Source organism: Symsagittifera roscoffensis, chromosome 7 (assembly GCF_963678635.1).
Source record: "Symsagittifera roscoffensis chromosome 7, txSymRosc1.1, whole genome shotgun sequence".
Lineage (NCBI taxonomy): Eukaryota > Metazoa > Xenacoelomorpha > Acoela > Convolutidae > Symsagittifera > Symsagittifera roscoffensis.
In genome coordinates this window covers 1,171,571-1,195,050 of record NC_087068.1, presented here as the reverse complement: position 1 = coordinate 1,195,050, position 23,480 = coordinate 1,171,571, and the positions used below count along the sequence as shown (strand labels likewise).

Here is a 23,480-nt window from a genome sequence, read left to right as displayed (position 1 = left end):
AATTAATCACTCCTGTTTCAGTGATTTGATTTACAGACTAGACTGGTGTTTAATCACTGCTTTTATGAATATTTCAAAAGTGACTCAGGGTAAAGCTTTGAAAGAAATTTTTGGCGGAACTCGTTAAGAAAACGGAGGGACTATCGTTTACATCAAACAAGTCAAGGTTCAACGATCGATGAACCTTAAGAACCAATTGAACAAACCATATGCGAACTTTGTATTTAGTAACGAAAACATCCCCCCCCCACCTTGTAACGAGATCATACCCTTCCAAAGGGGGTAGTAGTTAAAGAGGTGCGAATTGTCAACGATATCTACCTACCATGCTCGTCATCTTTTCGAAACAAACTAGACCTAGCCCCACCCCAACCAACACGCCTCCATGTGTTACCTGAGCTTGGCTTTGAGGGTGTTCAACTCCTTGGTCAGAGTCTCATTCGCCTCCACTTGGTCGTCCAAATCGCGCTGCACTCTCCTCTTGTTCGTCTTCTCCGTGCTCAGATCCTCCTCCAGTTTAGTCATTTCATCCCGCATCACTCGTGTCTTCCTGTTCAGTTTGTCCGCGGCGTCTTTGCTCTGCGACGCCTTCTGCCGCTCCTCCTCCACACTCACTGCCAGCTCCTTCGCCTTCCGCTCCAGCCGGCGGTTCGTTCTCGTCAAGTTCGTTTTCTCCTCTTCCGCAAGACGCACCTGGCATGCATCACCAGAATAAACTCATGTTTTAGACCAAAATAAAAACATAAATGCGTTGATTGAAAAATCTTGCACTGCATTCAGTTCGAAAAAGTAGAATTCCGTTTTTGGGAAAAGTAGAATTCCATTCGGTTCTAAAATTGATATGAACAATTTGGTTGCCTTATCACCAAACCAAATGATGGTGAATCCTTGGAAAGTTCGAAAATATTTAGCCTGGCTACCTGTTCTTCTAGAGCGGCATTCTTGGCCTCTAGTGCCTGGAGGCCTGCCTTGGTCTTCTTCGCCTGGTTGTCTTCTATCTCTGCCAACTTCGCCTTCAAGTCTCTCACCTGAACGCACAATACACAAATGTCACAGTCGTTAACTTCATACTTATTTTTGGCGACCAACTTTTCTTTGAAAAAAAATCTGAATGACAAAGAAAATTTTGCAAGGCCGATTAGGTTTACTACATCGAGCGAGGAGCGACGAGTTAAATCTCAACAAATGAATAAGATACTAATTTTGATATGTCCGCAAACTCCGTATATAAAAACTTTGAAGGGCAAAAGGAAAACAATTCAATCTCATTGTACCAATCTATATTATCGCAAGGGTAATAAGCCAATATGGACACTTTTGATCGACTAACAGTCCTATCCTGTGCAGACTTGGCAGACTCCAGTTTCTGTTTCTCCTCATTGGCAGATGACAGTTCCTCCTGCACAGTCAACAACTGCTGGTTCACTCTCTGCTTCTCCCCAGTCATAGACTCCAGGGATCCCTGCAGGTCCTCCACCTCCTCCTCCAGCTCGCCCACTTTCGTCTCAAATCGGCGACGCTCTTCCGCGCCCAAGCCCCTAATACACAAATATGTTGCCACTTGAATGTCACAAATGCTACAGACCATGTAGAAATCAGATGCTTCAAACTGCACTCTTTTCTGTAATTAGACCAAGAAACAAGCTCATTGCAAAACCTTCTAATATTCTTCAGCAAAGGTCTAAGATTAAGAACCAATTTCCAACATGAACTCTGGCAACTTTTTGTTTCACTTAAGAAAAAACAGTTTGAATAATTTTGAGATAGTTCAATTGATCGAAAAGGTAACTGGTCAGCTTTCGATAGTTCCGTGACTGTAGCTTAGAATCCTTGCCTCTGCGCATCATCTCTCGTGATGTGCTGGATTGAAACAGTTGTTGGCAACTAAAATGTACGCACTTGTTGTTGGCATTAGCCTCCATCTCCTCCATGAGATCGTCCCTGGCCTTCTCGGCCGCCTTCTTGGCCCTCTCCCCGTTGGCCAGATCCTCCTGCAGTTGGGCCATCTCCGCCTCCAGGGTCCTCAACTTGTTAGTCAACTCCTTGCTCTGGTTCTGACTCTCCACACTCTCACTCACTGCCATCTCCTTCTCAGTCTGCACCTCACGCAGTTGGTTCTACACAACACAACACACATCACAGACTCCACTTGTGATTACACATCACTCACTCCAACAACTTCACATCATGTTTTAAAAGAACACACACAGGCGGACACAAAATGTCAAGTAGCTTCAACAAGAAGTTCTACCCTCTAAACATAAGTATGGTGCTTGAAAAACAATAGCTTATGTAAATCTTAATAGGAAAAAGATAACAATAACTACTTGACGGTTTACCTCAAAAGTTCACCAGGAAGTCTCCTCTAAAGGGAAAACCCATGTTCCTATGATGTTCCTGAAAGAACTGGAAGAAACGTCACCTGGTACTTCTTGATCTGTCTGGCGAACTCCTCTTTGCTTCTGTGAGCAGCCTCAATCGCATCTGCATGTTCCTGCAACTCACTCTCCATCTTCTTCTTGCCCGCAATCGCAGTCTGCTTCGCCCTTCTCTCCTCGTCCAACTCTTCTTCTAGTGCTCGCAGTTTCCTCGATGCTTCCCGTTTCTTGTCCTCCACTTCCTGGTCCTTCGCAGCCAGAGCTCGCTCGAACTCGAGTTTCTTTGCGGCCAGTTCCGTTGTGGCGCTCGTCGCATCCCTGGTAACAACGTTTTTCGCCAATTATTTGACTTAATTTGGTAGAAAACATGGCGGAAATAAAACTAATGCTCATCTGATCAATGGCTGCCCGCTTTTTGTTTGCATGTCATACTAGCTTAACCGCTCCAAACACGCAAATAATCAGTTTCGCAGTCGATCATTTTGCAAGTTTGTGCCTACCATCTTGCAGGCTGGCCTTTACTAAAGACCTGTCATACTTGTTCCTTAAAATGTAATAGGTGTATTAAAAAGTACCTCTCGTGTTGGGTGAGATCTTCTTCCATGGCTAGTATCTCCTCGTTCAGCCTCTCCACCTCCCTCTGCAGCGCCAGTCTGGCCTTCTCCGCCTCCATGGCCGTCTTCCCTGTCTCCCCCTGGGTCTGGGAGAGGGAGTCCAGGTCGTTCTTCAGAGACTTCACCTGTCGCTCCAGGTCTTGCATCTCTTCCATTCTCTCGTCAAGGTTGCGTTGCAGGTTCAGAAGCTGGGAGAAGACAAGAAATAACACACTTCAAATTCAATTTTCACACCTTTTTTAGGCACAAACCAACATTTTGGGAAAAAACTCTTTGATTGTTCAGCAATCATAATAGTTAAAGTTCAAGAATTTGAAAATTTAGCTGTCTGGCTTATCATAAGATGTGACAATTTTCATCCGTGCTCGATGCTTCAGGGTGAGACAACATTTCGAGGTATATCTAAGGAAAACAAGCCTCAAGTAACTGAACATTGGTCTTACCTTCGATTCTCTGTCTCTCAGCTGAGCTTCACTTTGCTCTTTAGCATCTTGCAATGTCTTAGCCTTGTTCACTTCTTCTTGCAGATGCTGAAATCAGCACACACACTTCATAATTTGACTAGACATGCTTGTGATACTTTCAATGAACATTTAGTACTGCAATGCATACCTGGTTGAACTTGCCAATCTTCTTATCCTGGTCGGACACTTTGGCTCTCAGAGTGACCAGTTCGTTGTTCACGTCTTCCACCTAAACACAGTAACAGTCAAATCCATGTAAATGGAATGATTGGAAAACTAATCCACCAAATCAATAATTAGTTATTTCATAAATTCTGATTGGGCTAATTGCCACTTAAAACTGGGTCGTCTTTATCAGGACATGAAAAAAGTGGATCCACCAAGAGCATGCAAATTTATCCAACTTCGTCTGCTTTGAACTAACTGCTTGATTTCGCTTTCATCAAATTAAGTTCCAAAACTCGAGCAACTTTTTTTCAAATGCTTTCAAAGACAAAATACATGAATGTTCTGGAAAAAAGGAACGACTTTTCAAAATTCGAATGCACTAAAATTTGAATAAAAGGGCATCATTACAACAGAGCTAAAACTAGGACAGTTCACAAATTTCGTTTAAGGATTGACTGTCGAAAGTCGAAATAGGGTAAAGAGAGGTAGGGGGGGGGGGGGGGTTTGACCGTGGTTTATTAACTTGGAATTATTGAAAAACTACTGTACAACGCAGGCCAAATGGTAAAATGCCTTCATCTAGCAAAGCGTGGAAGAGTGAGCGAAGGAAGACATGAGGCATACCTCAGCTTGGTATCGTTTCTTGGTCTTGTCCGACTTGTCCAGTTGTGCCCTGAGCTCCTCGATCTGGTCGAAGGCCTCGTCTCTACTCTTCTCCGCCTTCCTCTTGGTCTCCTCCAGCATCTCTATGATGGGCACGTAGTCGTCCACCTTCTTGCTCAGAGAGTCATTCTGCACACAATCAACACAACACAACATTACTTCACTTATACCATCAACCAAATATGCACAACACAAAAGCCAAGCTGCAAATAGCACACAAACAAAAAAAAACAGTTAGGAGCACCTCTTACAAGTCAAGGCATACAAAATAAGCTCGAAAAGAAAAATATTCCTTCTCTTTCTTCAAAAGTCGAAACGATGAATACGCCCAGAAAAAAAACCATATCACCAGATTTGATAAAAAAAATGGAAATCTGCCATAGTATGGCCCTCAAAAAGATCCGGATTCACAAATTGGCATATGAGTCCCTAAAAAGAGCTGCTTTCGGCTTAAGCACCGAATTGGTGGAATAGTACGCAGAGTAACATACTTACTTCAGACCGACGGCATTTTAACATCAGCGGCCAGAAATTAATTAATGCGAACCTCGCATCATTTTTTATAATCTTGCAATGCAGTGCTGATTCAAATTATTCCGGCAAAACGAAAGAATCCAATTACAACAGGACAGTTACTATTCCAATTAGAGATAAATGCGGATAGATAGTTTAACTTAGTACTGTATAAACAGAAAAAGATTACATTGCAGTTCCATTTTAAAAGATTTGATGACATTTTGATCTGAGTTTTTAAACTTTTTTTAATGAACTCAAATGGCAGAAAAAGGGCTTTATTTTTAGTAACGTAATGTGTCTTAATGACTGCGTCGCAACTGACCTCGACCAGAAGATCTCGATGTTTCTTCTCCAACACATTGTAACTGTTCTCCAGGTCTTCATATCTCTCATTGGACATGTTCAACTCCGCCTCCGCTGACCTCAGTCTGAAACAAAGTCACAAAACAACATGATAACATTTCACACCTCATAAACAAAGCCAACACGCAGTTGGAAAAGTGTCAATGAACTCAAACGGCAAAAAAATGACATTTTAGCTTTTGTGTTTAAAAATCCACATCAATTTAAAGATCTTTAAGGCTTAAAACCTCTAGATACAGCCAATCCAATTTGAGAAAACCAATTCAAAAACACCACAAGACTTGAATAAATGGTTCATTAACACTTTAAAAAATTAGAGCACTTTTTCAGTCATAGAAGCTCAATAGTTTGTATTTGTAACACACAGGAACAGAAATTAACAGTCGTCAAAAACTGAGAAGTACCTGCTTTTCGTTCTGCAGATGATTTAAGAAACAATTACACACATGACATGACAACATTTGAGACATGATTACAGGAGCTACTTGAAACTCAATCACATTTCCTGGCTTACAGTCTGATTTGAAAGAGTTTTATAGCAAGGAATTACTAGTCTAACAACCAATATGCTCATTGTCGAAGGTATCAACACCAATAATTGGCATGCTCTGATTAAAACCCAGATAGAAGCAAAGTTCAGCCTTAATACATTTAACCTTGCATAGACAATCTACTGTCATAATATGAGTATTCTAACTCTAAAATAGACACGATAGAGAGGACTCACTTTGTCTGGAGTTCCAACTTGCTCTTCGTCTCCAGTTCCAGCAGCTGACTCGTCTCGTTCAGGTCTGCCTCCAATTTACTGGCAAGCTTCTTGTCACTGCTCTGCTGGGTCTCAGTGGAGTCCAGGCGTTCCTGCAGAGCCTCGCACTCTTTCTATAACATGCAAAAGTTGACAAATGCCAGCGAATATCTCCGAGAATGTATCTGATTGATTGATCTGGAAAAAAAAACAGCCAGCCATACTTATTACACATTAATATTGAAAAAACCCGGAACAAAAACACATTTAAAAACCGTATTTATATCAGACATTTTAAAAATCCCAGAAAGAGGGCTGATAAAAACAAGTAAAATGACAAAGCTCGAATGCTGCAACTGCGAAGGTGAAAACTGACAACCAAGTCACCGTACCTGCAGTGACACGATCTTTCCCGAGTGTGACTCTATGACCCTGTTGGCATCTGCATTTCGGGCCTTCTCCTCCGTCAACTGGGTGTCCAGCTTCTTCTTGGCCTTGTCCACTTCTGCCTTGGACTGTTGCACACTCTTCAGCTCCTCCGATGTCTGTTCCAGCTGGGACTCAACAGCCGCCTTCGCTTTCTCTGCCACCTTGAATAAAGTGTACATTCATTAGGACGTAAATATAAAGTATGCTTGTGATTCCATTAAAGGAAACTCCCTTTTACAGGCAGAGATCTAACAGTTAAGCACACACGAATATTGAATTTAAAAAAAATTGTCCATTTTGAGTGGTTATATTGATCACAAAAAATTAAAAAATCGGTTTAAATACAGGGCAAAACAATGCAAAAACTCAAAAAAATCAGACGAATAACTTTCCATTTCAATTCTTAACTTGTACACAAAGGCCAAGCTTCGCTTAGCAAACACTTGTGAGCACACGACAAAAAGCAGCAATATAAAAGTTCAATAATAAAAAATTAGAAATAAGACTCGAATTAGTAAAGATTGAGAGTCTCACACACTAAAAACTCAGCCAAAGAAGCTTAATAGGCACTAAACACTAGCCACAAATAAAGCAGAGAACAGATGCTATGCAATTTCCAATGCTTGTGAAATTTCCAAAATTGAACACTTTTATTTGCGAGTTAAGTTAGAAAAAAAAGGTTCGTAATAATACTTTAAGCTGATCGCAAGTGCAAATAAAACAGTTGCTAATACTAACGCGAAAGCCGGAGTTTTGAGCATTTTCGAAATTGTTCCATCAAATTTATATTCATGTTCTTTTTCTTTTTGAGCACGTAGTTTATTTCTAAAAAGTGAGCATAATAAATGAAACCTAGCTGCCCCTTGCCTGTTTGGCTTTTGTGACTTGGTCTATCTTGTCGTTCAACTCATCCTGGATCTTTGCATGACGTGACTTCAGATCTGCCAGGGACTGTTCGTTCTGTTTGGCCTGTTCTGCCAGCTGGTTCCTTGCTGTTACTAGCTCCGACTCACGTGACATTCTCACTTGGGCCGCAGACTGCTCCTTGTCTGCAGCTTCTTCCATCTCCGTCTTCAAAGTCTCCAGTTCCTGTAAAAAGTCAACGTTTCAATTAATACTCAAGTCCAGTGCCGACATCGATAAACGCTGATAATGTTAATTATTTCCAAAGCTCCAGTGATTCGATTTGGAACTTAACTTCTAATTTTCAATCGAAAAATTTAAAGAAATATAACGAGCGCGCCAAAGTAATTAGCTGTTTTCATTTAAATTTATCATCCATGCTGGTAATAATAGTATTCCAACAGAAAAAATGAAATCATTGCTGGTACAAAAGCAGACAATCAATTCTCGCTCACCTCCACAATATCTTGTTTCTGTCTTTCCAGCTTTGCTTTCAACTCTTTTTCCATCTCAATGTCTTCATTCAACTCGGACACTTTAGCCTCCAGCTCCCTGACTTGCCTCTGAAGTGCAGATCTAGAGGCTGTTTCGTCGTCTAGTTTACCCGAAATGGTTGTGATGTCTTGCTCTCGTGACCTCAGTTGCGTGGCCAGATCCTCCCGCTGCACTGTCAAATCCTCCACTTGTCCTCTAAGGTCATTGACCTCTTGCTCCAACCTTCTCTTTGAACTCTCCAACTCCTTTCTTAATTTTTCCTCTTTGCTACTCTTTTCGTCTAGCTCCTTGATTGACACGTCGTTTTTGTTCCTCAATTTAGTCAACTGTTTCACCTTTTCTTCTTCTTCAGTCAGTTTCTGGGAGATCTGAGCCAGTCGCTCCTCCTGGATCTTTTTCTCCTTGCTCAACTTCTGGTTGGAGTCTTCCATCTGTGCGATGTCTTCTTCCAATTTGCGAAGTTTCTGGTCCAGCGAGTTCTTTTCGATCTCGAATTTCTGACGTTTGCCTTCTTCCTCTTCGAGTCTAAACAAAAGATACACTTTGCCTAGTTGTCGCATGTCTAGAAATTTTTTTTAGCGCGCTCACAATGTGTAATATTGATTTTCCTCGCCTCGTCATTGCCAACTAACAAATGTACAGACATAGCTAACAGAAAAAATAAAACGCGAAAAATCTAATTTGAGCGTGACCAAATTTTACTCTTTTGGTCCAGTGATTCGCGTCTCTTCTAGTTTTTGAATTTTTGCAGAACCAACAAAAAAGCATAACCAACAGAAAGCTCGAATGGAAAAGTGTCAACAAACAAGAAAACCAAAAAAAGATAGATTTTTTCAAAAGGTTTGCTTTCAAACTTCGAAGGAAATGATACTTCACGTTAAGGCTCTTGGAATTTCAAGACTCTTCAGATTCCGATGGCAAGTCCCGATGGAAAGACGAAAATTAATTCCGATGGGAAATCTAAAATTCCGATGGGAAATCTAAAAATTAAAAGCACGAACCTTGAAGTCATTTACATTTTTTTTCGAGCCATTTAGACTATTGTAACAGTAGTCTAAATAGTAAATCGCCTTCATTCCAACAAATGAGTTAGAATTGAAGTAAAAAAAATCAACGGTCAAAAATGTAGCTCCAAAGTGAAAGAAAAAAAGATAAAATAAGCTCTGGACAAATCGATCCTACGACCAGGAGATTTATTGTCTCCTTTCCTCGCATCTGCGCTACGAGCACTGATAAATTACAAACTCTAGCCACAAACAAAGCAGCTACATATGCTAATAAATTGCCAATGCCATACAGCAAAAGTGGAACCAAATACAAATAGACACAATTTTGCATGTAATAATTTGCAACATAAGAAACTGGGCATCCGCAATAACTTTGCATGTAATAAATTGTAAAACAAAAAGCCAAGTTATGTATAAAAATGCATTTCGAAAATAATGCGAGCTATATTGAGCTGAGGAAAATTGTTGAAATCGAGTTTTTATTATTGTACTGTAGTTTGAAAAAAAAAACTTTTTTTTCGGTTCATTTGAGGAAAGCAAAGTGCATCAATTGTTTAAACTTGTTACTGATAAAATGTCAAAGTATACACAATCAAAAAGCGGTAAAGGTGCCCTAAAAGTGGTACCAATATTTGCTACTTAGGTTATAAAAAAAGAATAGTCGTACTATTACAGTACGCTCGCTAGAGCGCGGTAGTGTAAAAAAAATTAAGTCTGTGACAGAGTTGACCAATCGATTCAAGGATTGTTTTGGACAAGTTGTTAACCTCAGAAAAGTCGTTCTGATTTGATCATACTAGATAATTGCAAGCATTAAATTATTAATAAAATTTTCAAACAGAGTCGAAGCTGCGCTTCGCAAAGACTAGCCAGAACACGACAAAAAAAAAACAGCTCTATTAAGTGCAATAAGAAAAAGTAGAAATGAGCCTCGAATTAGTAAAAAAAAAATTTGGCTGAGTGTCGGATTCGATTTCCGACAGATCGCGACCTAGAGATTACGAATCTCACGCACTAACCACTGAGCCACGGACGCTTAACTATAAATACTAGCCACAAATAAAACAGAGAACAGATTCTTTGAAAATTCCAATGCTACAGATCGTGGATATATCACAAAAGTGCCACCAAATGAAAACTTTTAACGAATACTTTCATTTGCGAGTGTAAACCCTAAGTGTAGACAAGAAAGATTGTGCTCTCTCAAATTACTCTCAACAAATTATAAAACCTCCCCTTAGACAACCCCTAGAAGGCTGTTGTGACATATATGGAAAAATAGAACAAACATTTCACTAGCACTCACTGTTCCTCCAGGTCTTTGAGGTGTTCCTGCAACTTGGCCTTCTCCTTCTTTGCCATGGACACCTTCTCCTCCTCTTCCTCCATCCTCATCTGCAGCTCCTCAATGTACTGTGTCTGCTCCTCCGTGATCGTCTTCAGTCTACTCTTCTGCTCCTCAGCCTCCGCTGCCGTCTCCTGCTCTACAGCTAATTTCTCAGTCAGGGTATTTCGCTCTTCCTCGAGCGAACTGAGACGCTTCGTCGTATCCTGGCAAACAATTACTCTGTGAATTCTTTAATATTTTCAAAATTATTTTCCAGAGAAAAACATAAATGACTGATGCCGAAAACTACGCATGTTTGATAAACGCAATGAATACAGAACTGGACTGTTTGTCGACTTTCAATACAAAACCGCACCTTTGTGGGCATCGATGATTTTTTATAATGCAATTATCTCTACCTAATTCACGGGGTGCGTACAGTAAACCGATGTGTCAGTAAATTACCAGATCAGTAAACCAATTTACATAATAATTACATCAATTGCAGAATCATGTATTTATAGAATAAATGTTTCCTGAGGAAGAGCAATAATTTTAATACTAAGGGGCGCATGGCAAGAGTTATTTAGTCCATTTTTTAATTCAATTTTTGTTTTGAAGAAAAAATTTGTCATTTTGTAAAAAGCTCAGTTTTTAGCTAATGTGATGACGTAATTGAAGCAGGACTTTTCGGTTTAGTGATACATCGATTTTGTGATCTACCACTCTAATTCAAACATGGCGATTAGATATAGAAGTGGACTGACCGTGAGTTCTAATTGTGTTTTGTCCAGCTTCTCCGCCACCTGTTTCAACTCCCCCTCTTTGGCCCTCAGCTCCTCGTCCTGTCTGTTCACTCCTAGGAGTGGCTTGATCCTCACGTACAGCTTCCACCAGTCCCACTGGCGCATCTTCAAGTGGGCTGCAAAGTTCCTCTGCAGGATGCGGATGGCCTTGTGCGCCTCCACACGCTTAGAGAAAGCCCTAAAACACAATCAGCATTCACAACATCGCATCTAGTTTCACAACATTAGATTTAACAATGCTGAACAGTTCTACGGGCGATAATCATGGATTTTTACGACGGCAGAATTTCAAAAAAGTGTCCTCAAATGTTGCTGATTATGTCCCAGGTCTTCTAAAACATCGATTGAGAAAATTGTCAAACATATTTATTTAGACTCTATTTTCAGGACATTGACAGATGACCAAATGAAAGAAGAAACCACAGAACTTACTTCCTGGCCAGTATTCCTCTACAGTATGCCTGGAACTCTATCATGAGATCAGTGAGCTTGTGGTCTCTCTCCTCCTCCAGTTGAGCCAGCACTCCCGTCTTGAAGAAGATCTTACTCGATCCTAGTTTGTACAGACCTTCCTTCAGCTCCAGATTATCCAGCTAAACAAAGCCATAGAATTGAGATAGTGCTTTTAATTCTTGCCAACATTTAGTGGAATTTAAAAACGTCACCAGAAGATAGTTTGAGCACTGCGCACAATTAATAAACGTGCGATGATCAGCTATTTTGGGCAGAAAGAAGGAAAAACCCGAATTTGTAATAAACTGGAGCACTAACCATCATTTTGGCGGCTGCCCTCCCGTCCATGAACTCTCTCTGCAGTACCCCTGGACAGAGTATCTCATATCTGGTCCTGAACTCCTGGAAGGGGATCCTGTTGGGGTATCCCTGTCTGCAGATGCGGATACCCTCCACCACTCCATTGCACCTCAGCTGATCCAGAATCAGGGGCGCGTTGATCTCTCCCGCCTGCACAAATCAACATCCCTATAGCTTTTTCGCCATCCCGATCACATAATCTCGACTAGCAGAGAAGAAAAAAGGTGTCATTTGCCGGCCTCGATTATCCTTACTATAACAATCAATCAACTAAATCTTCTCTACAAAAACCTGCCCTTGGCAAATTCAATTGGCAAAAAATGACCGAGCCGTAAAAAGAAGCTATGTTTAATCATGCACCATTTAGAAATCAGTACATGTTTTTGGAAGATGAAGCTGACAACCACTTACCTTTTTCTTGTAGTTGGGAATAATACATCTCACGAAGTTGGGGTTAGTGTTCTCCAATGTATTCATCAGTTTGTTCAGCTGTTCCCTGTAGAACTGGCCTACAGTTCTGAACATGCCAGACTTCCTGGTCCTCGTCGCCCCGAAGGGAGTGTCCGCAGCTCCTCCCGAACTCACGCTGTTCATTATATTTGTTGCTAAAACGATCAACAAATGAAAACCATATCAACAACTGGACGGCCCCACACGCCAACAGTTCACTGAAAATCATTTGAAGTTTCAAGAGTTATCACCAATGAATTACTTTGAGGAAATAAACATCTTTAGACCAAATGGTCCGTTTTCAAACTTCTCGGAGGAAATAACACATCTGTATGGATGCCAGGACAGATTTGATTTGAAATCAGTTGCAGCCCAATTTGAAGTTCCAATTAATTAAACAGACGTTTTTACAGATATACTGCTTAGAACCATTCCTGATGAGGAAATAAAATTCCTCGAACGGGAGCTTTGGACATCAACAGGTATTTTTAAAAAAATCAATATTCTAAGTCGACAGTAACAATGATGTTTTTTGAGATATCCTTCCTCCCAAGTCTAGTAATAGTAAGAATACTAGGAAACTAATCTTCATTTAGTTACGTTCCAAACTTAGGTGTCTTACTGTCTTGCCAGAGCGATTTCACAAATGGATCGGAGGAGGCCTTAAGCAGCTCCACTATGTTCTCATTCAGGGGGTCACTGTTCTTCTGGATCCACTGGTTCGAGTTGTACGTCACCATGCCCGCGTAGTGCTTGATGTTGAACTGGTACTCGTTGGACCTAACAACACATTTCGTTCTCTAGTATAAACAGCCAACAGACAGTTAGAAAAGATTCAACGAAAGCAAGTAAACAGAAAAAATACAAACTTGCTGTTTGAAAAAACCTCGAAAAAAACTTTCGAATTCCCAAGAAAAAACCATAGCCAATCGAAGATTGGAAAAGAGTAATAAACACACGTAAACAAGAAAAACTGACTTTGTTGATAAAATCTCAACTTTCGAATTTCAAAAAAAAAATAGATGAACTTTAAGCTCTTTGAATTTTAAAACAATTTATCAATAGTGCTTTTTTGATAACATTAACCGCATTTGAGAAAACTGGATCGACAGGTGAAGTTTTTATTCCGCTGGAAATGAAGAAATAATATTCCACTTTCAAAACTTGCGCCATTTTCACGTTCGTATTTGGAGAGTGCTATTTACGTAACTTTCATCAGATGAATTTCAATTGAACTAAAAAAGTTCATATATACCTAAGTTCATTCATAAATGCATCAATAAGTATGAATGCACATCTGTAGTTATTAGAGCATTTTAAGACTTTTTCCTAAAAAAAAAAAAAAAAAAAACCACCAAGACCTATGATGAGTCTTCACGGCGTCCATTACACTTAAAATAGACAGCCTTGAATCTCTGTGAAACTCTTGAACAATTTAAGATTAACAGTTTTTGATAAAATTCACCCAATTCGAGAAAACAGGATCAAGAAGTAAAATTTTATTCCGGAAATCTGATAATTAAAATCTATTCTCGTGATTAGAAGTCAGTCACGTTTTTCGTGGACTTATACTTAAGCTCTTCGATAGTGGAGTTTGCTTTCTTTGAACAAACGAAATGATCTGAACTTAAAACGTCAAACCGCAAAAAAATCAAAACATAGCCAACAAACACTTAAAAGAGTCAATGCAAGCAAGTAAACAAAAAAAACATACTGAATTTCTAAGAAACAAATTGATATCTTTCAAAGCTCCTTGAATTTATGTTTGAAACTTTTTTGATAAACCTAACCCAGATTGTGGACAATGGATCAATAGATAATATTTTCACTTTGGAATTTATGATTGAAACTTTTTTGATAAACCTAACCCAATTTGAGAACAAAGGATCAATAGATAATATTTTTACTTTGTAATTTGATTAAATTTCACTTTCGAAACTAGAAGTCGATCACAATTTTGCTGCTCGATAGTGGAGTTTGTCTTCCCTCTAACAAAAGAAACAAACTGAACTTGAGAAAAAATCAAAAGCCAAACCGCAAAAAAAGTAAAATTTCCCGAAAAAATCATCACGACCTATTTAAGAGTCTGAATTAAGTTCATCGACTCTTAAACATACTACGTAGAGTCGAAGAGCAATTTCGCGATAAAAACTCGTTGCACTACAAGATAATGAATGGGAAAAGTCAAAAAGAAATTGGAAAAAATTACTTGAAAAATTAGCTTGAAAAACAACGAAAAATACAGCTACAAAAACTTCATGTTTCTATCGGATGAAGTTTACAAACCGCCTTTAAAAACTTGGAAATCATTTACCGAGCGGCAACAAAGGCGACATACTTTGGGTCAAAACCTGTTGAGCCGAAGACAAAACTCTTGACATAGAAAATTTCATACCTTTTAAAAAAATTTTACGACCCTTCCAAACCGAAAAACATAATCGCATACGAATATACTTTGCCCTCGAAAATAGCCAATAGAAGTTGAGTAAACCGCTATAACAAGAACTGAAACAAAAAGAGAAAAAACTCAAAATTAGGCTTGGTAAATTTACAAATTTGTGAACTTTCACTTATAGTAAAAATTTTGAAAAGATTATTACAATCTGAAGCGGGCTTTAATTAATTACTACTTAAACGATAGTAGTTTTACTTGCATTTCCAAGAAATTGAGCATGTCAGAAGATGAAGGAGACCTGTGAGCAAAGTTATTTACGAAAAAAAGTATAGTACCCGATTGCAATACCCTTGCTTATCGCTACAGTAATAAACAAAACATAGCCAATCGAACTCAAGTAAACAAAAAATCGAAGATTGGAAAAGAGTAATAAACTCCAGTAAACAAAAAAACACTGACTTTCATGAAAAAAATCTCAACTTTCGAATTTCAAAGAAAAAAATAGATGAACTTTCAGCTCTTTGAATTTCTAGAACAATTTATGATTGGCGCTTTTTAGATAACATGAACCCAACTTGAGAAAACTGGATCAATAGGTAGTTTTTATTCCGCTAGAAATCTAAAAACTAATTTCCACCTTTGAAACTAGAAATCGTTCAAGTTTTTTTGCGCCATTTGTACGTTCGTGTTTGGAGAATGCTATTTACGTCACTTTCAGCAGATGAATTTCAATTGAACTCAAAAAGTTCATTATACTTAAGTGCATCAATATTTTAAGACTTTTTCCTGAAAGAGAACCAAAAAAAATCAGCAAAACCTATTTAAGATTCTTGACTTCGTTCATTACTCTTAATCACTATAAAGATAACATGACCCATTGCCCACTACTCGTTCTTTAGAGATTCGTGTTTGGACAAAAGCTATGATGATGGGTTCAAGTAATACACAATGTGCATTCAAGTAATATTAATTAATCATTTGCATCAGACACCTATTGATGCATTGGGTGTACTTTTCACAATCTTCTAGTTACGCAAGCTAGAAGGCGTTGAAATAATCATCAGAGCTGAAGACCTCGAAGCTTAATGAGTTGCTGAATACTGTTTGTTACCTGGGGGGTTTCTTGAAGATGGGGGACTCCTTGTGGTTGGCCACTAGCTTCTCCACGAAGCTCTTGTCAGTCGTGTTAGGCATCAGACAGTCTTCGTCCAGCAGTGTGAACACACCCATCGGCTGGAAAACCATTTGTAAAACTTCTGTTTCCAACCAACCGAGAAAAATGCGATATGACTCGGAGTAGGCTTCAAGATGCAGTCAAACAATTACATCCACTCCAAACTTTTTGCTTCAAAAACTTCTCTAATGTGTGTTACTAAAATTATTAGATTTTCCTAAACTGATTTCATAGCTGTTAAAAATTTACCAATGTTAGAAATCAATTTCAGAATTTCATGTCGACCAGGCAAAATTTCTTTAACAAATCAGCACGAAGGTCTGCAAACTAATTTCTACGAATACTCTGTTGGCTATCCATCATCAAGATTGTAATGGCTGTTCAGTCTCTTACCTTTTCGAGAAGGTCAATGCATGGTTTCAGATCCAGTCCGTAGTCTACAAAGTGCCAGTCGATGTTCTCTGCCTGGTACTCTGCCTGTTCCTTGATGAACATGGTGTGGTTGAACAGCTGCTGCAGCTTCTCATTCGTGTAGTTGATACACAGCTGCTCAAACGAGTTGTCCTGAACACAAAACAACGCAATTCATTCAATCATATGAAGGAGGCACACACATTTTAAGCTTTGTCGACCTAAGATTTGCTTTTAAAACTTTTTTGAACTCAGGGGTTCCAAAGCCAATCTGCTGAATTGCGTCGATTATTAACCTGGAACGCTAATTTAAGCAGGGCATACAGCACGTAAAATCTTGTCAAAGCTGTAAATTGAAAACAACACTGCGCTCCGCTTGTGTAAATACGTCACATAAGGGGGAAGTAATGGAGGCCATCGATCTACTAAGAGGGTTTATAGTGACGAAGATGACTTAAACGATGGGGAATGGACATAACGATGCAATTCATTGGTTCGTTGGGTGCCGAAATGGATAACTATCATACAATGCTACGGAGGATACGCATAATCAACATGATAACTTGAAAGTTGAACAGAATACTCACTTTATGCTATCAAAACCAAAGATCTATGAACTCTGTGATGAAATCACACATTGAATCACACATCTTACGAACTCCTGTAAATCTACGATCCCAATAATTAAATTGGTTCCCATCATCTTGAGAACACACCAAATATTACATTCACTTCCCATAATAAGCCATAATTTATAAGCTGGGAGCTTTTATGATGGAAATTTGTTCGAAGAAATGAGTGTGAAGTACCTGGAAGATCTCGAATCCTGCGATGTCCAAGATGCCGACAAAAGACACTCCCTGTCGTTTATTCTTGTCCAGACTCTTGTTGATCCTCATCACTATCCACTTGAACATCTTCTCGTAAGTGGCTTTAGCCAGTGCTTCCAGAGTATTGGTCACTTGTGTTTTGTTCTGTGCCTTCACTACCATTTCTCTGCCCACCTTCAGTTTGGGCTTGAGGAGTGCATTTGAGAAGTGCATGCAGTTCACACCCAACAGGTGGGAGACTCTTTGGGCAACTATTCAAACAAAAACAATACCCACTACTTTTCAATTTCATTTTTAAACGACAAAACATCAACCGTGCACTTCTGTTGACAATATAATTTGGTTTGACACTATTTCAAAATTGATAATCGATTAATTTCTTGAAAATAAATACGCCATTATGACAATTAGAGAAACTTGTTTTGGAAAAAACTAACAATGCAAAAGACCTTCTACGTTAAATTCCATGCACTCAACAATATTCTTCCATAATTCAATATTTAGGGAAATAATTTACTGCGAAACAATGCAGCGAGACTTAGTCACAAATAGTTTACAAATGAGGAAATGCGGTTTCCTTGGAAAGAGGTTACAATTGGAACAACGAGAGGTGAGAGCAGATACTACCTTTCCTTGGTCGTAAAAGCGCTATAACCAGTTAATGGTACAGAAGAGAAGTCAATACTCAGAAACAAATAATCGAATTAAATCACTCGTGCAAAAGGGGCACGAAGAAACTGTCAGCAACTCAAAATCTTTGTAAATTTAACTTGCTTCACACGTCTGTCTAGGGAAATACTATTCGCCAGAGTCCGGTATAACTATTACCATTTGACATCCAGGCTGCTATAGAATTCGGATAAGAATTATGTATGAATGCAAATGTCAAATTTCTTATATTTTTTCAACCTTGTCGGTCGCAGTTTTTTTTAAATCTCTGATCGAATCCGAATTTTTCTATAAAATGAACTCCGTTTTATGTTTATAGATTTCAACGCTTATCATGATGAAAAAGTTACATATATAAGAAGACAAATTTCGAAATAAAACATGGCACTGACCCGAGTCATTGGTGAGAGTGGCTTGCTCGCTCTTGTCCATGGTGAAGTCCAAATTGCCCAGCAACAGAACTCCACTGGACACTCGGAACACCGCTTTGATCTCCTGCTCCGTGAACTTCATCACATTCATCGCCTCCAGGGTGGCCTTGAACTCCTGCTGGTCGTTCATGCCTGGCACTGTCACGTGACCACTAGACAGGAACTTGTAGGACGCGAAGTCCTCGAGAAGAAACTCATCTGAACAAGATGCGCATGTCAAATCACAACTGCTACTCATATTGCCACTTTAATGTCTCACCTATCATACTTGTACTGTTCTGACAAGTAAGTTTTGATAATGTAAGCAAGGATCACCACAAAGTGAACATCGTTAGTCTAGTCTGTGATATTGAGTCACCACTCGACGATCTTACACAATTCAAAGTTCCTCCTTAGTATATATTACAGTGAGTGATGTTAATGGATAAATCCTGAAACTGAAATTGATAGTTTATCATACAATGTGCAGTTAAGAAAAACTATTAAATCATTAGTAGCACCAATGACAAAACACCTTCCTAGTGGTATGTTCTGCATAGACAATGACAATTGAAGGTAAACTATTCATTAGTTTCACCACATTCGTTTAGATCATTCCCATTTCCATTATCTGTTTCCTATCTAACTGCACTGTTCAGGAACTTACGTAGCTTCTTAGGAGGATCGGTACTTGAATCAACTGCAAATCACAATGACCAATCAATACTTTTCCACACTACATTTCAATAAAATCCAAACCCAAAGTGGAAGCATTCCAAACTGATACTGTCTCATATTTTCAACGCCATACATTAAAGAGGCTAGCCTGTTTCTGTGCAAAAAACGCCCAACGAATGAGATCAAAGAAATTCAAAATGAAGAAAAAACCGGAACTTCAACCCTAACGAGTTTTGAACCCGTTTCATTAGAACTTGAACCCGTACGAGTTCTTTCAAGTATTCAAAATCTGACGGAAAAAACACGCTGATCCAAAGTTTATTCCCTTTTAGCGAAGTAGAAGGATCAAAACATTGCCAACTGAACGTAATGAATGCTAGGAAAAAAATGATGACCTTAGACCCCTTTGAATTTGCAGAACAATTTATGATGGACACTTTTTAGTTAAAGTTAAGCCGATTTGAGAAAACTGGATCAATAGGTAAAACTTATATTTCGCTGGTAAATCTGATAATTAACTTCCATTTTCTAAATAAAAAGTCGATCACGTTTTTCGTGACCTTTACAATTTTGCTGTTCGAAACTGAAGTTTGCCTTCCTTTTAGCAATAGAAATGCACTGAACTTAAAAACAAACCACAAGTCAAACCGCAAAAAAAAATCAAAATTGAGCGTAAACAAATTTTAAGGCTTTTTCCTGAAAAAAAAAATCAGAAAGACCTATATAAGAGTACTCACTATGTTCTTTACTCTTAATCCTTGAAAATATAACTTTCGCTACGTGCCGGAATCGAACCTGCAGACGGAGTTTCATCTGCTCCACGATCGCTCAGACCCATGCTATGCAGCGAAAATACCACCAAATATAAATAAAAAAGCGCTAAGTGCGGCACTGAACATCCGACCAGTAGATAAGGAAACTCACGTCATTGCATCTGTGCTGCGGTAGCTTCACGATCGTCAAACACCAATAACTCAGAGAACAGATGCAATGAAATTTCAGAATTTGATGAAAAACGGGCAAGTTGACGAAAAAAAAGACTTTGATAAAATGGAAATCTATCGACACAAATGAACCACGAACAAATCGAAGTTGTCAGCATATTCTCTCAAAAAAGAAGACAGATATCTGTTTCTCACTGATGGTGTTGTGGTCTGCGGCAGACAGGAACTGGTAGAAGAAGTGGAAGGACCTCTCGTCTGGGGCCTGCCTCACCGCCCTACTCTTCTCCAGCAAGTACGTCTCTATCGTGGCTCCTGCTATGAAGCCCGCCTGGTCGAAGTTGATGCGGATGAACTTGCCCTAATTACACAACACAACACAACACATAGTAACAATGTTATACAGTCCTATAACTATTCCCTCTCCTCTATCTAAACCAATTAAGAGAGGGGAGGGGGATGATAGTTCAGCATTTTACTTTTCCGCCAATCAAAATCAGTTGTTTTTGCATGTTGGCGGGAATAGAGATCCGTTGTCAGAAATTTAACACAATAAATGGCACAACAAATCAAAGGCCAAAATTGAGACAACTTGACATGATCAATACCAAGTGTCAGCAACCCTCCCCTCTCCCATCACAATCAAAATCACTCACGAATCTGGAAGAGTTGTCGTTTTTGATGGTCTTGGCATTTCCAAATGCTTCTAGGATGGGGTTAGCCTGAAGAAGTTGCGCCTCCAGCTCCCCCTAAAAACAAACACAAATTAAAATCATTCATGCAGTTGAAACTATAAACAAAGATACGGATGAGATGACGAATGATTTCATAATTAAAACTGAATTGTGAAAGCCGTAGTGATTACCGATTAAAGCAATAAAAGTTTAATTCGACTCAGTTTATAAATCAGTTTGACTTCAAATAGTGTGAAAGCATTTTGCGAATTGAAGCGGGGTCTTGTATTATTTCTTACTTGAGCAAATGCATTTCCCTGTGGTGATAGAACGACATTATAACCCATAATTTCCAAAACAGCAAAATGAACTCAGATTTGAAAAAAAAAGAACATTACACTGTCATGCTACTTGGTTTAGCATGGCAGAGCTTTAGAAAAATTAAAATTGATTCAATTCAAATTAAGATTTTTTTGATTGATATCAAGCAAGTATTGCTGTTCGGGTCAACTCAAAAAGCGGTAGAACTAAACATGGCTTTTTATCGTTATTAAAAATACCCTATGAAGACACAAAAGGGCTCCAGCTACTCAAAAAACCCAAACACCAAAGTAGCATTAGACTACAGTAGACTACTTTGAAGAGTACGCTATGCCTCTTCACATTTCTATGAGGAGTAGAGTAAAAGGTGCAATGCAACAAGACAGCACCAAACCACGTGACCAGATGATTCTAAGAAACCGAGTTCGAAGTTAGAGGTTAAAACTAGGCTTACTGAAATCATTTCCACCTGCGAGACAACAAACACGCTCTCATTAAGTTGAAAATACAATTCTGAAAACTATAAGAGATTTTAAAATCCACCACTAAAATGCTAGGTAAAAAGCCGAATTTCACATTGATTTTCAACAATTTTTAACTACAATCATTCTTCTCAATTAGCGCTAATAAAATTCATTATAAAACACTAATCACAAATAACACAAACAATGACCCATAAAGAAGTTCCAAGTTGCCGATATAGTGAACAATTTAGCATTAACTTTAGGACCATTTCAGACTAGGGTGAGAGGGTGAGACACTCACGGCTGAGAGGGTGTGACTAGTTGAGGAGTTCAGTTTCGACTTCTGGGAGGCTGCCACATAGGCTATGTACTGGATCACTTTCTTCGTGTTCTCTGTCTTGCCCGCCCCCGATTCACCAGTGCACAAAATGGACTGGTCTTCTCTGTCTAGCAACATCGACCTAAAGCAATTTTCAGTTTGTCATTTACAAAAAACCAAAGAGTTCTTTCAAGGTGAAACTATTTGTGCCCGAAGAAAAGAAGCGGGATACGAGCTAATCAGCCACTTGCACGCGGCACCGCTTTTGGGTCCCTTTATTGAGAAGTAAATGCAAGATAGGTTCGCTTTCTCGCCTGTGAAATGCCTCCTCAGCCCAAAGCAAGGAGCACATATCGCTAAGTCCTCATCGGTAGTTTAACCTTACTTAGGTAGCCTGTGAGGAAATACGTTTCATATGCAATACAGAGTGTGTCACTCGCCTGTACGCCGTGTCTGCAATGGCGTAGACGTGGGGTGGGTTTTCATGACGCTTGTAGCCCTTATATCGCTCCACTATTTCGTCAGAGTAGATGGGCAGATTCTTGTACGGGTTCACCACCACGCAAAACAGTCCCGAATAGGTCTAAAAACACACACAAACAAAGTAAATCAAAACAGCATTGTCTTTTTCTTCATTAAATGCTAAATGAAGGATTTTGAATATTTGTGGAAATAAATGTTGCATAGTTCTTTTTACCAAACTTGCACTGTTTCCAGTCTGCAGATCAAACTAAAGATTTGTACCGGTATTGATAAAAACGTGAAAATTAACTCTAAACATGTGTTATTTACACTATCAGTGCTTTTAGTTACTATTCATTCTGTTGAGCAATCTGTCTTACATAGATGAGTCCGGAGAAGTATCTCTCCTTGAGGTTGTGGAGCACTGAGGCCTCGTTCAGGTTACTCAGATTGGCCATGTCCTCTGTCTTGGAGAACTTGGGTGGGTTCATTTTGCTCACATCATCCCTCGAGATCACCTTCGTCTCTCCGCCCTGAGCCAGCTGCACCTTATATCTACAAAAAAGATGAGACATTGTGAATTCAGACAGTAACAGATTTATCAGCCCATTAAAGGAAAATGGAATAAATTTAGTTATTCAAGAGAGACGCAGAGCGGAGCTTGGCACCACTTACGATACAACACAAACATAGCACGCCAAACTAGCCACGAAAACAAGACGAAGCCGCAAAGTAGAAAAACAAGTGCATAAAAAACTAGAACTACCTAAGCTTTCACATGTTGATCTCGAATTGTGTTGAAAAATGTTCATGCTGAGTAAACATGCAAGTAAGACAACTGAACATTTAATAAGCATCGGAAAAAAATTATTAAGCGGTAACGAATCAGAGAAAAGTTAAACAGACACCAGTTGAGCCATTTTGTCATAAAACTTCACCCACAAACAAGCACGTTAAGAACTTCTTAGTCATCAAATGACGCAATAGGAGGCCACTAAGCCGATATATTATAAAATGAATCCTTTTAAGCAGAATAAATAGAAAATTGAAATTATACCAAATCGGAGTGGGTAAATTTACAACCGACATCAACATAATACCACCATATTTTGATTATAACCGGCATTTCAAATGCATGCAAGCTCAATTTAGGTCTGTTGATTGATGAGAGAACAAATTTGACAAAATGATTCAGTAATTCTCCAAGACAAGTTTATCAGGAAAAAAAATTCTTTCCAATTTGAAAACGCTTGCTAATCGCAAGCGTGAGAAAGTGAACTTAATTCCTCTGGAGTCGTAAAAAGTGCCTGGAAACTTGTCAATGATCTCAGGCAGACTGACTGGAATGTTTATTTTCTATCAATTCAAACTTTAGAGGAAAAAGGGTTTTAGAGGCGAAGCTTCGCAAACAATAGCGAGAACACGACAAAAAGCAGCTCTAGAAAATGTAATAAGAAAAAATAGAAATAAGCCTCGAATAAACAAAAACTCGGCTAGGTCTAGTTTTCGATCTGCGACCTACTGCAATAAAAAGATTTTGAGTCTCACGCACGCCTAACCACCAAAAAATTGAGGTCACGAATAAAGCAGC

At 39.0% G+C, this 23,480-nt stretch overlaps 2 protein-coding genes across 7 annotated transcripts in view; both read right to left on the bottom strand.

Moving 5' to 3' along the window:
- LOC134851326 (potassium voltage-gated channel subfamily H member 7-like) overlaps positions 1-22,743 on the bottom strand; it is a 415,470-nt gene extending 392,727 nt beyond the window's left edge. The window contains exon 1 of the mRNA XM_063867359.1: positions 22,734-22,743. The gene's annotated coding sequence lies outside the window, so the exon portion shown is untranslated. The remainder of the gene's footprint in view (positions 1-22,733) is intronic.
- Positions 1-23,480, bottom strand: part of LOC134851111 (myosin-10-like) — a 31,989-nt gene that overhangs the window by 5,373 nt on the left and 3,136 nt on the right. For 3 of the 6 annotated variants that reach the window (XR_010164215.1, XR_010164214.1, XM_063867042.1), the window contains exons 2-32: positions 22,270-22,444; positions 21,868-22,010; positions 21,410-21,569; positions 20,623-20,640; positions 20,306-20,398; positions 19,848-20,010; positions 18,698-18,730; positions 18,013-18,249; positions 16,931-17,202; positions 16,104-16,274; positions 15,648-15,769; positions 12,764-12,921; positions 12,103-12,296; positions 11,650-11,841; positions 11,311-11,471; positions 10,840-11,056; positions 10,052-10,296; positions 7,699-8,263; positions 7,208-7,429; positions 6,304-6,501; positions 5,894-6,045; positions 5,126-5,231; positions 4,249-4,416; positions 3,605-3,685; positions 3,436-3,522; positions 2,954-3,180; positions 2,423-2,696; positions 1,900-2,117; positions 1,331-1,538; positions 921-1,028; positions 395-693 (exon numbers count right to left, since the gene is read on the bottom strand). Coding sequence is in view for 4 of the 6 variants with exons in the window: in XM_063867042.1 (XP_063723112.1) it covers positions 395-693; positions 921-1,028; positions 1,331-1,538; positions 1,900-2,117; positions 2,423-2,696; positions 2,954-3,180; positions 3,436-3,522; positions 3,605-3,685; positions 4,249-4,416; positions 5,126-5,231; positions 5,894-6,045; positions 6,304-6,501; positions 7,208-7,429; positions 7,699-8,263; positions 10,052-10,296; positions 10,840-11,056; positions 11,311-11,471; positions 11,650-11,841; positions 12,103-12,296; positions 12,764-12,921; positions 15,648-15,769; positions 16,104-16,274; positions 16,931-17,202; positions 18,013-18,249; positions 18,698-18,730; positions 19,848-20,010; positions 20,306-20,398; positions 20,623-20,640; positions 21,410-21,569; positions 21,868-22,010; positions 22,270-22,444 (5,667 nt within the window). In the remaining 2 variants the exon portion in view is untranslated. The remainder of the gene's footprint in view (positions 1-394; positions 694-920; positions 1,029-1,330; positions 1,539-1,899; positions 2,118-2,422; positions 2,697-2,953; positions 3,181-3,435; positions 3,523-3,604; positions 3,686-4,248; positions 4,417-5,125; positions 5,232-5,893; positions 6,046-6,303; positions 6,502-7,207; positions 7,430-7,698; positions 8,264-10,051; positions 10,297-10,839; positions 11,057-11,310; positions 11,472-11,649; positions 11,842-12,102; positions 12,297-12,763; positions 12,922-15,647; positions 15,770-16,103; positions 16,275-16,930; positions 17,203-18,012; positions 18,250-18,697; positions 18,731-19,847; positions 20,011-20,305; positions 20,399-20,622; positions 20,641-21,409; positions 21,570-21,867; positions 22,011-22,269; positions 22,445-23,480) is intronic. The other 3 variants (XM_063867044.1, XM_063867043.1, XM_063867045.1) reach the window with 3 other exon arrangements.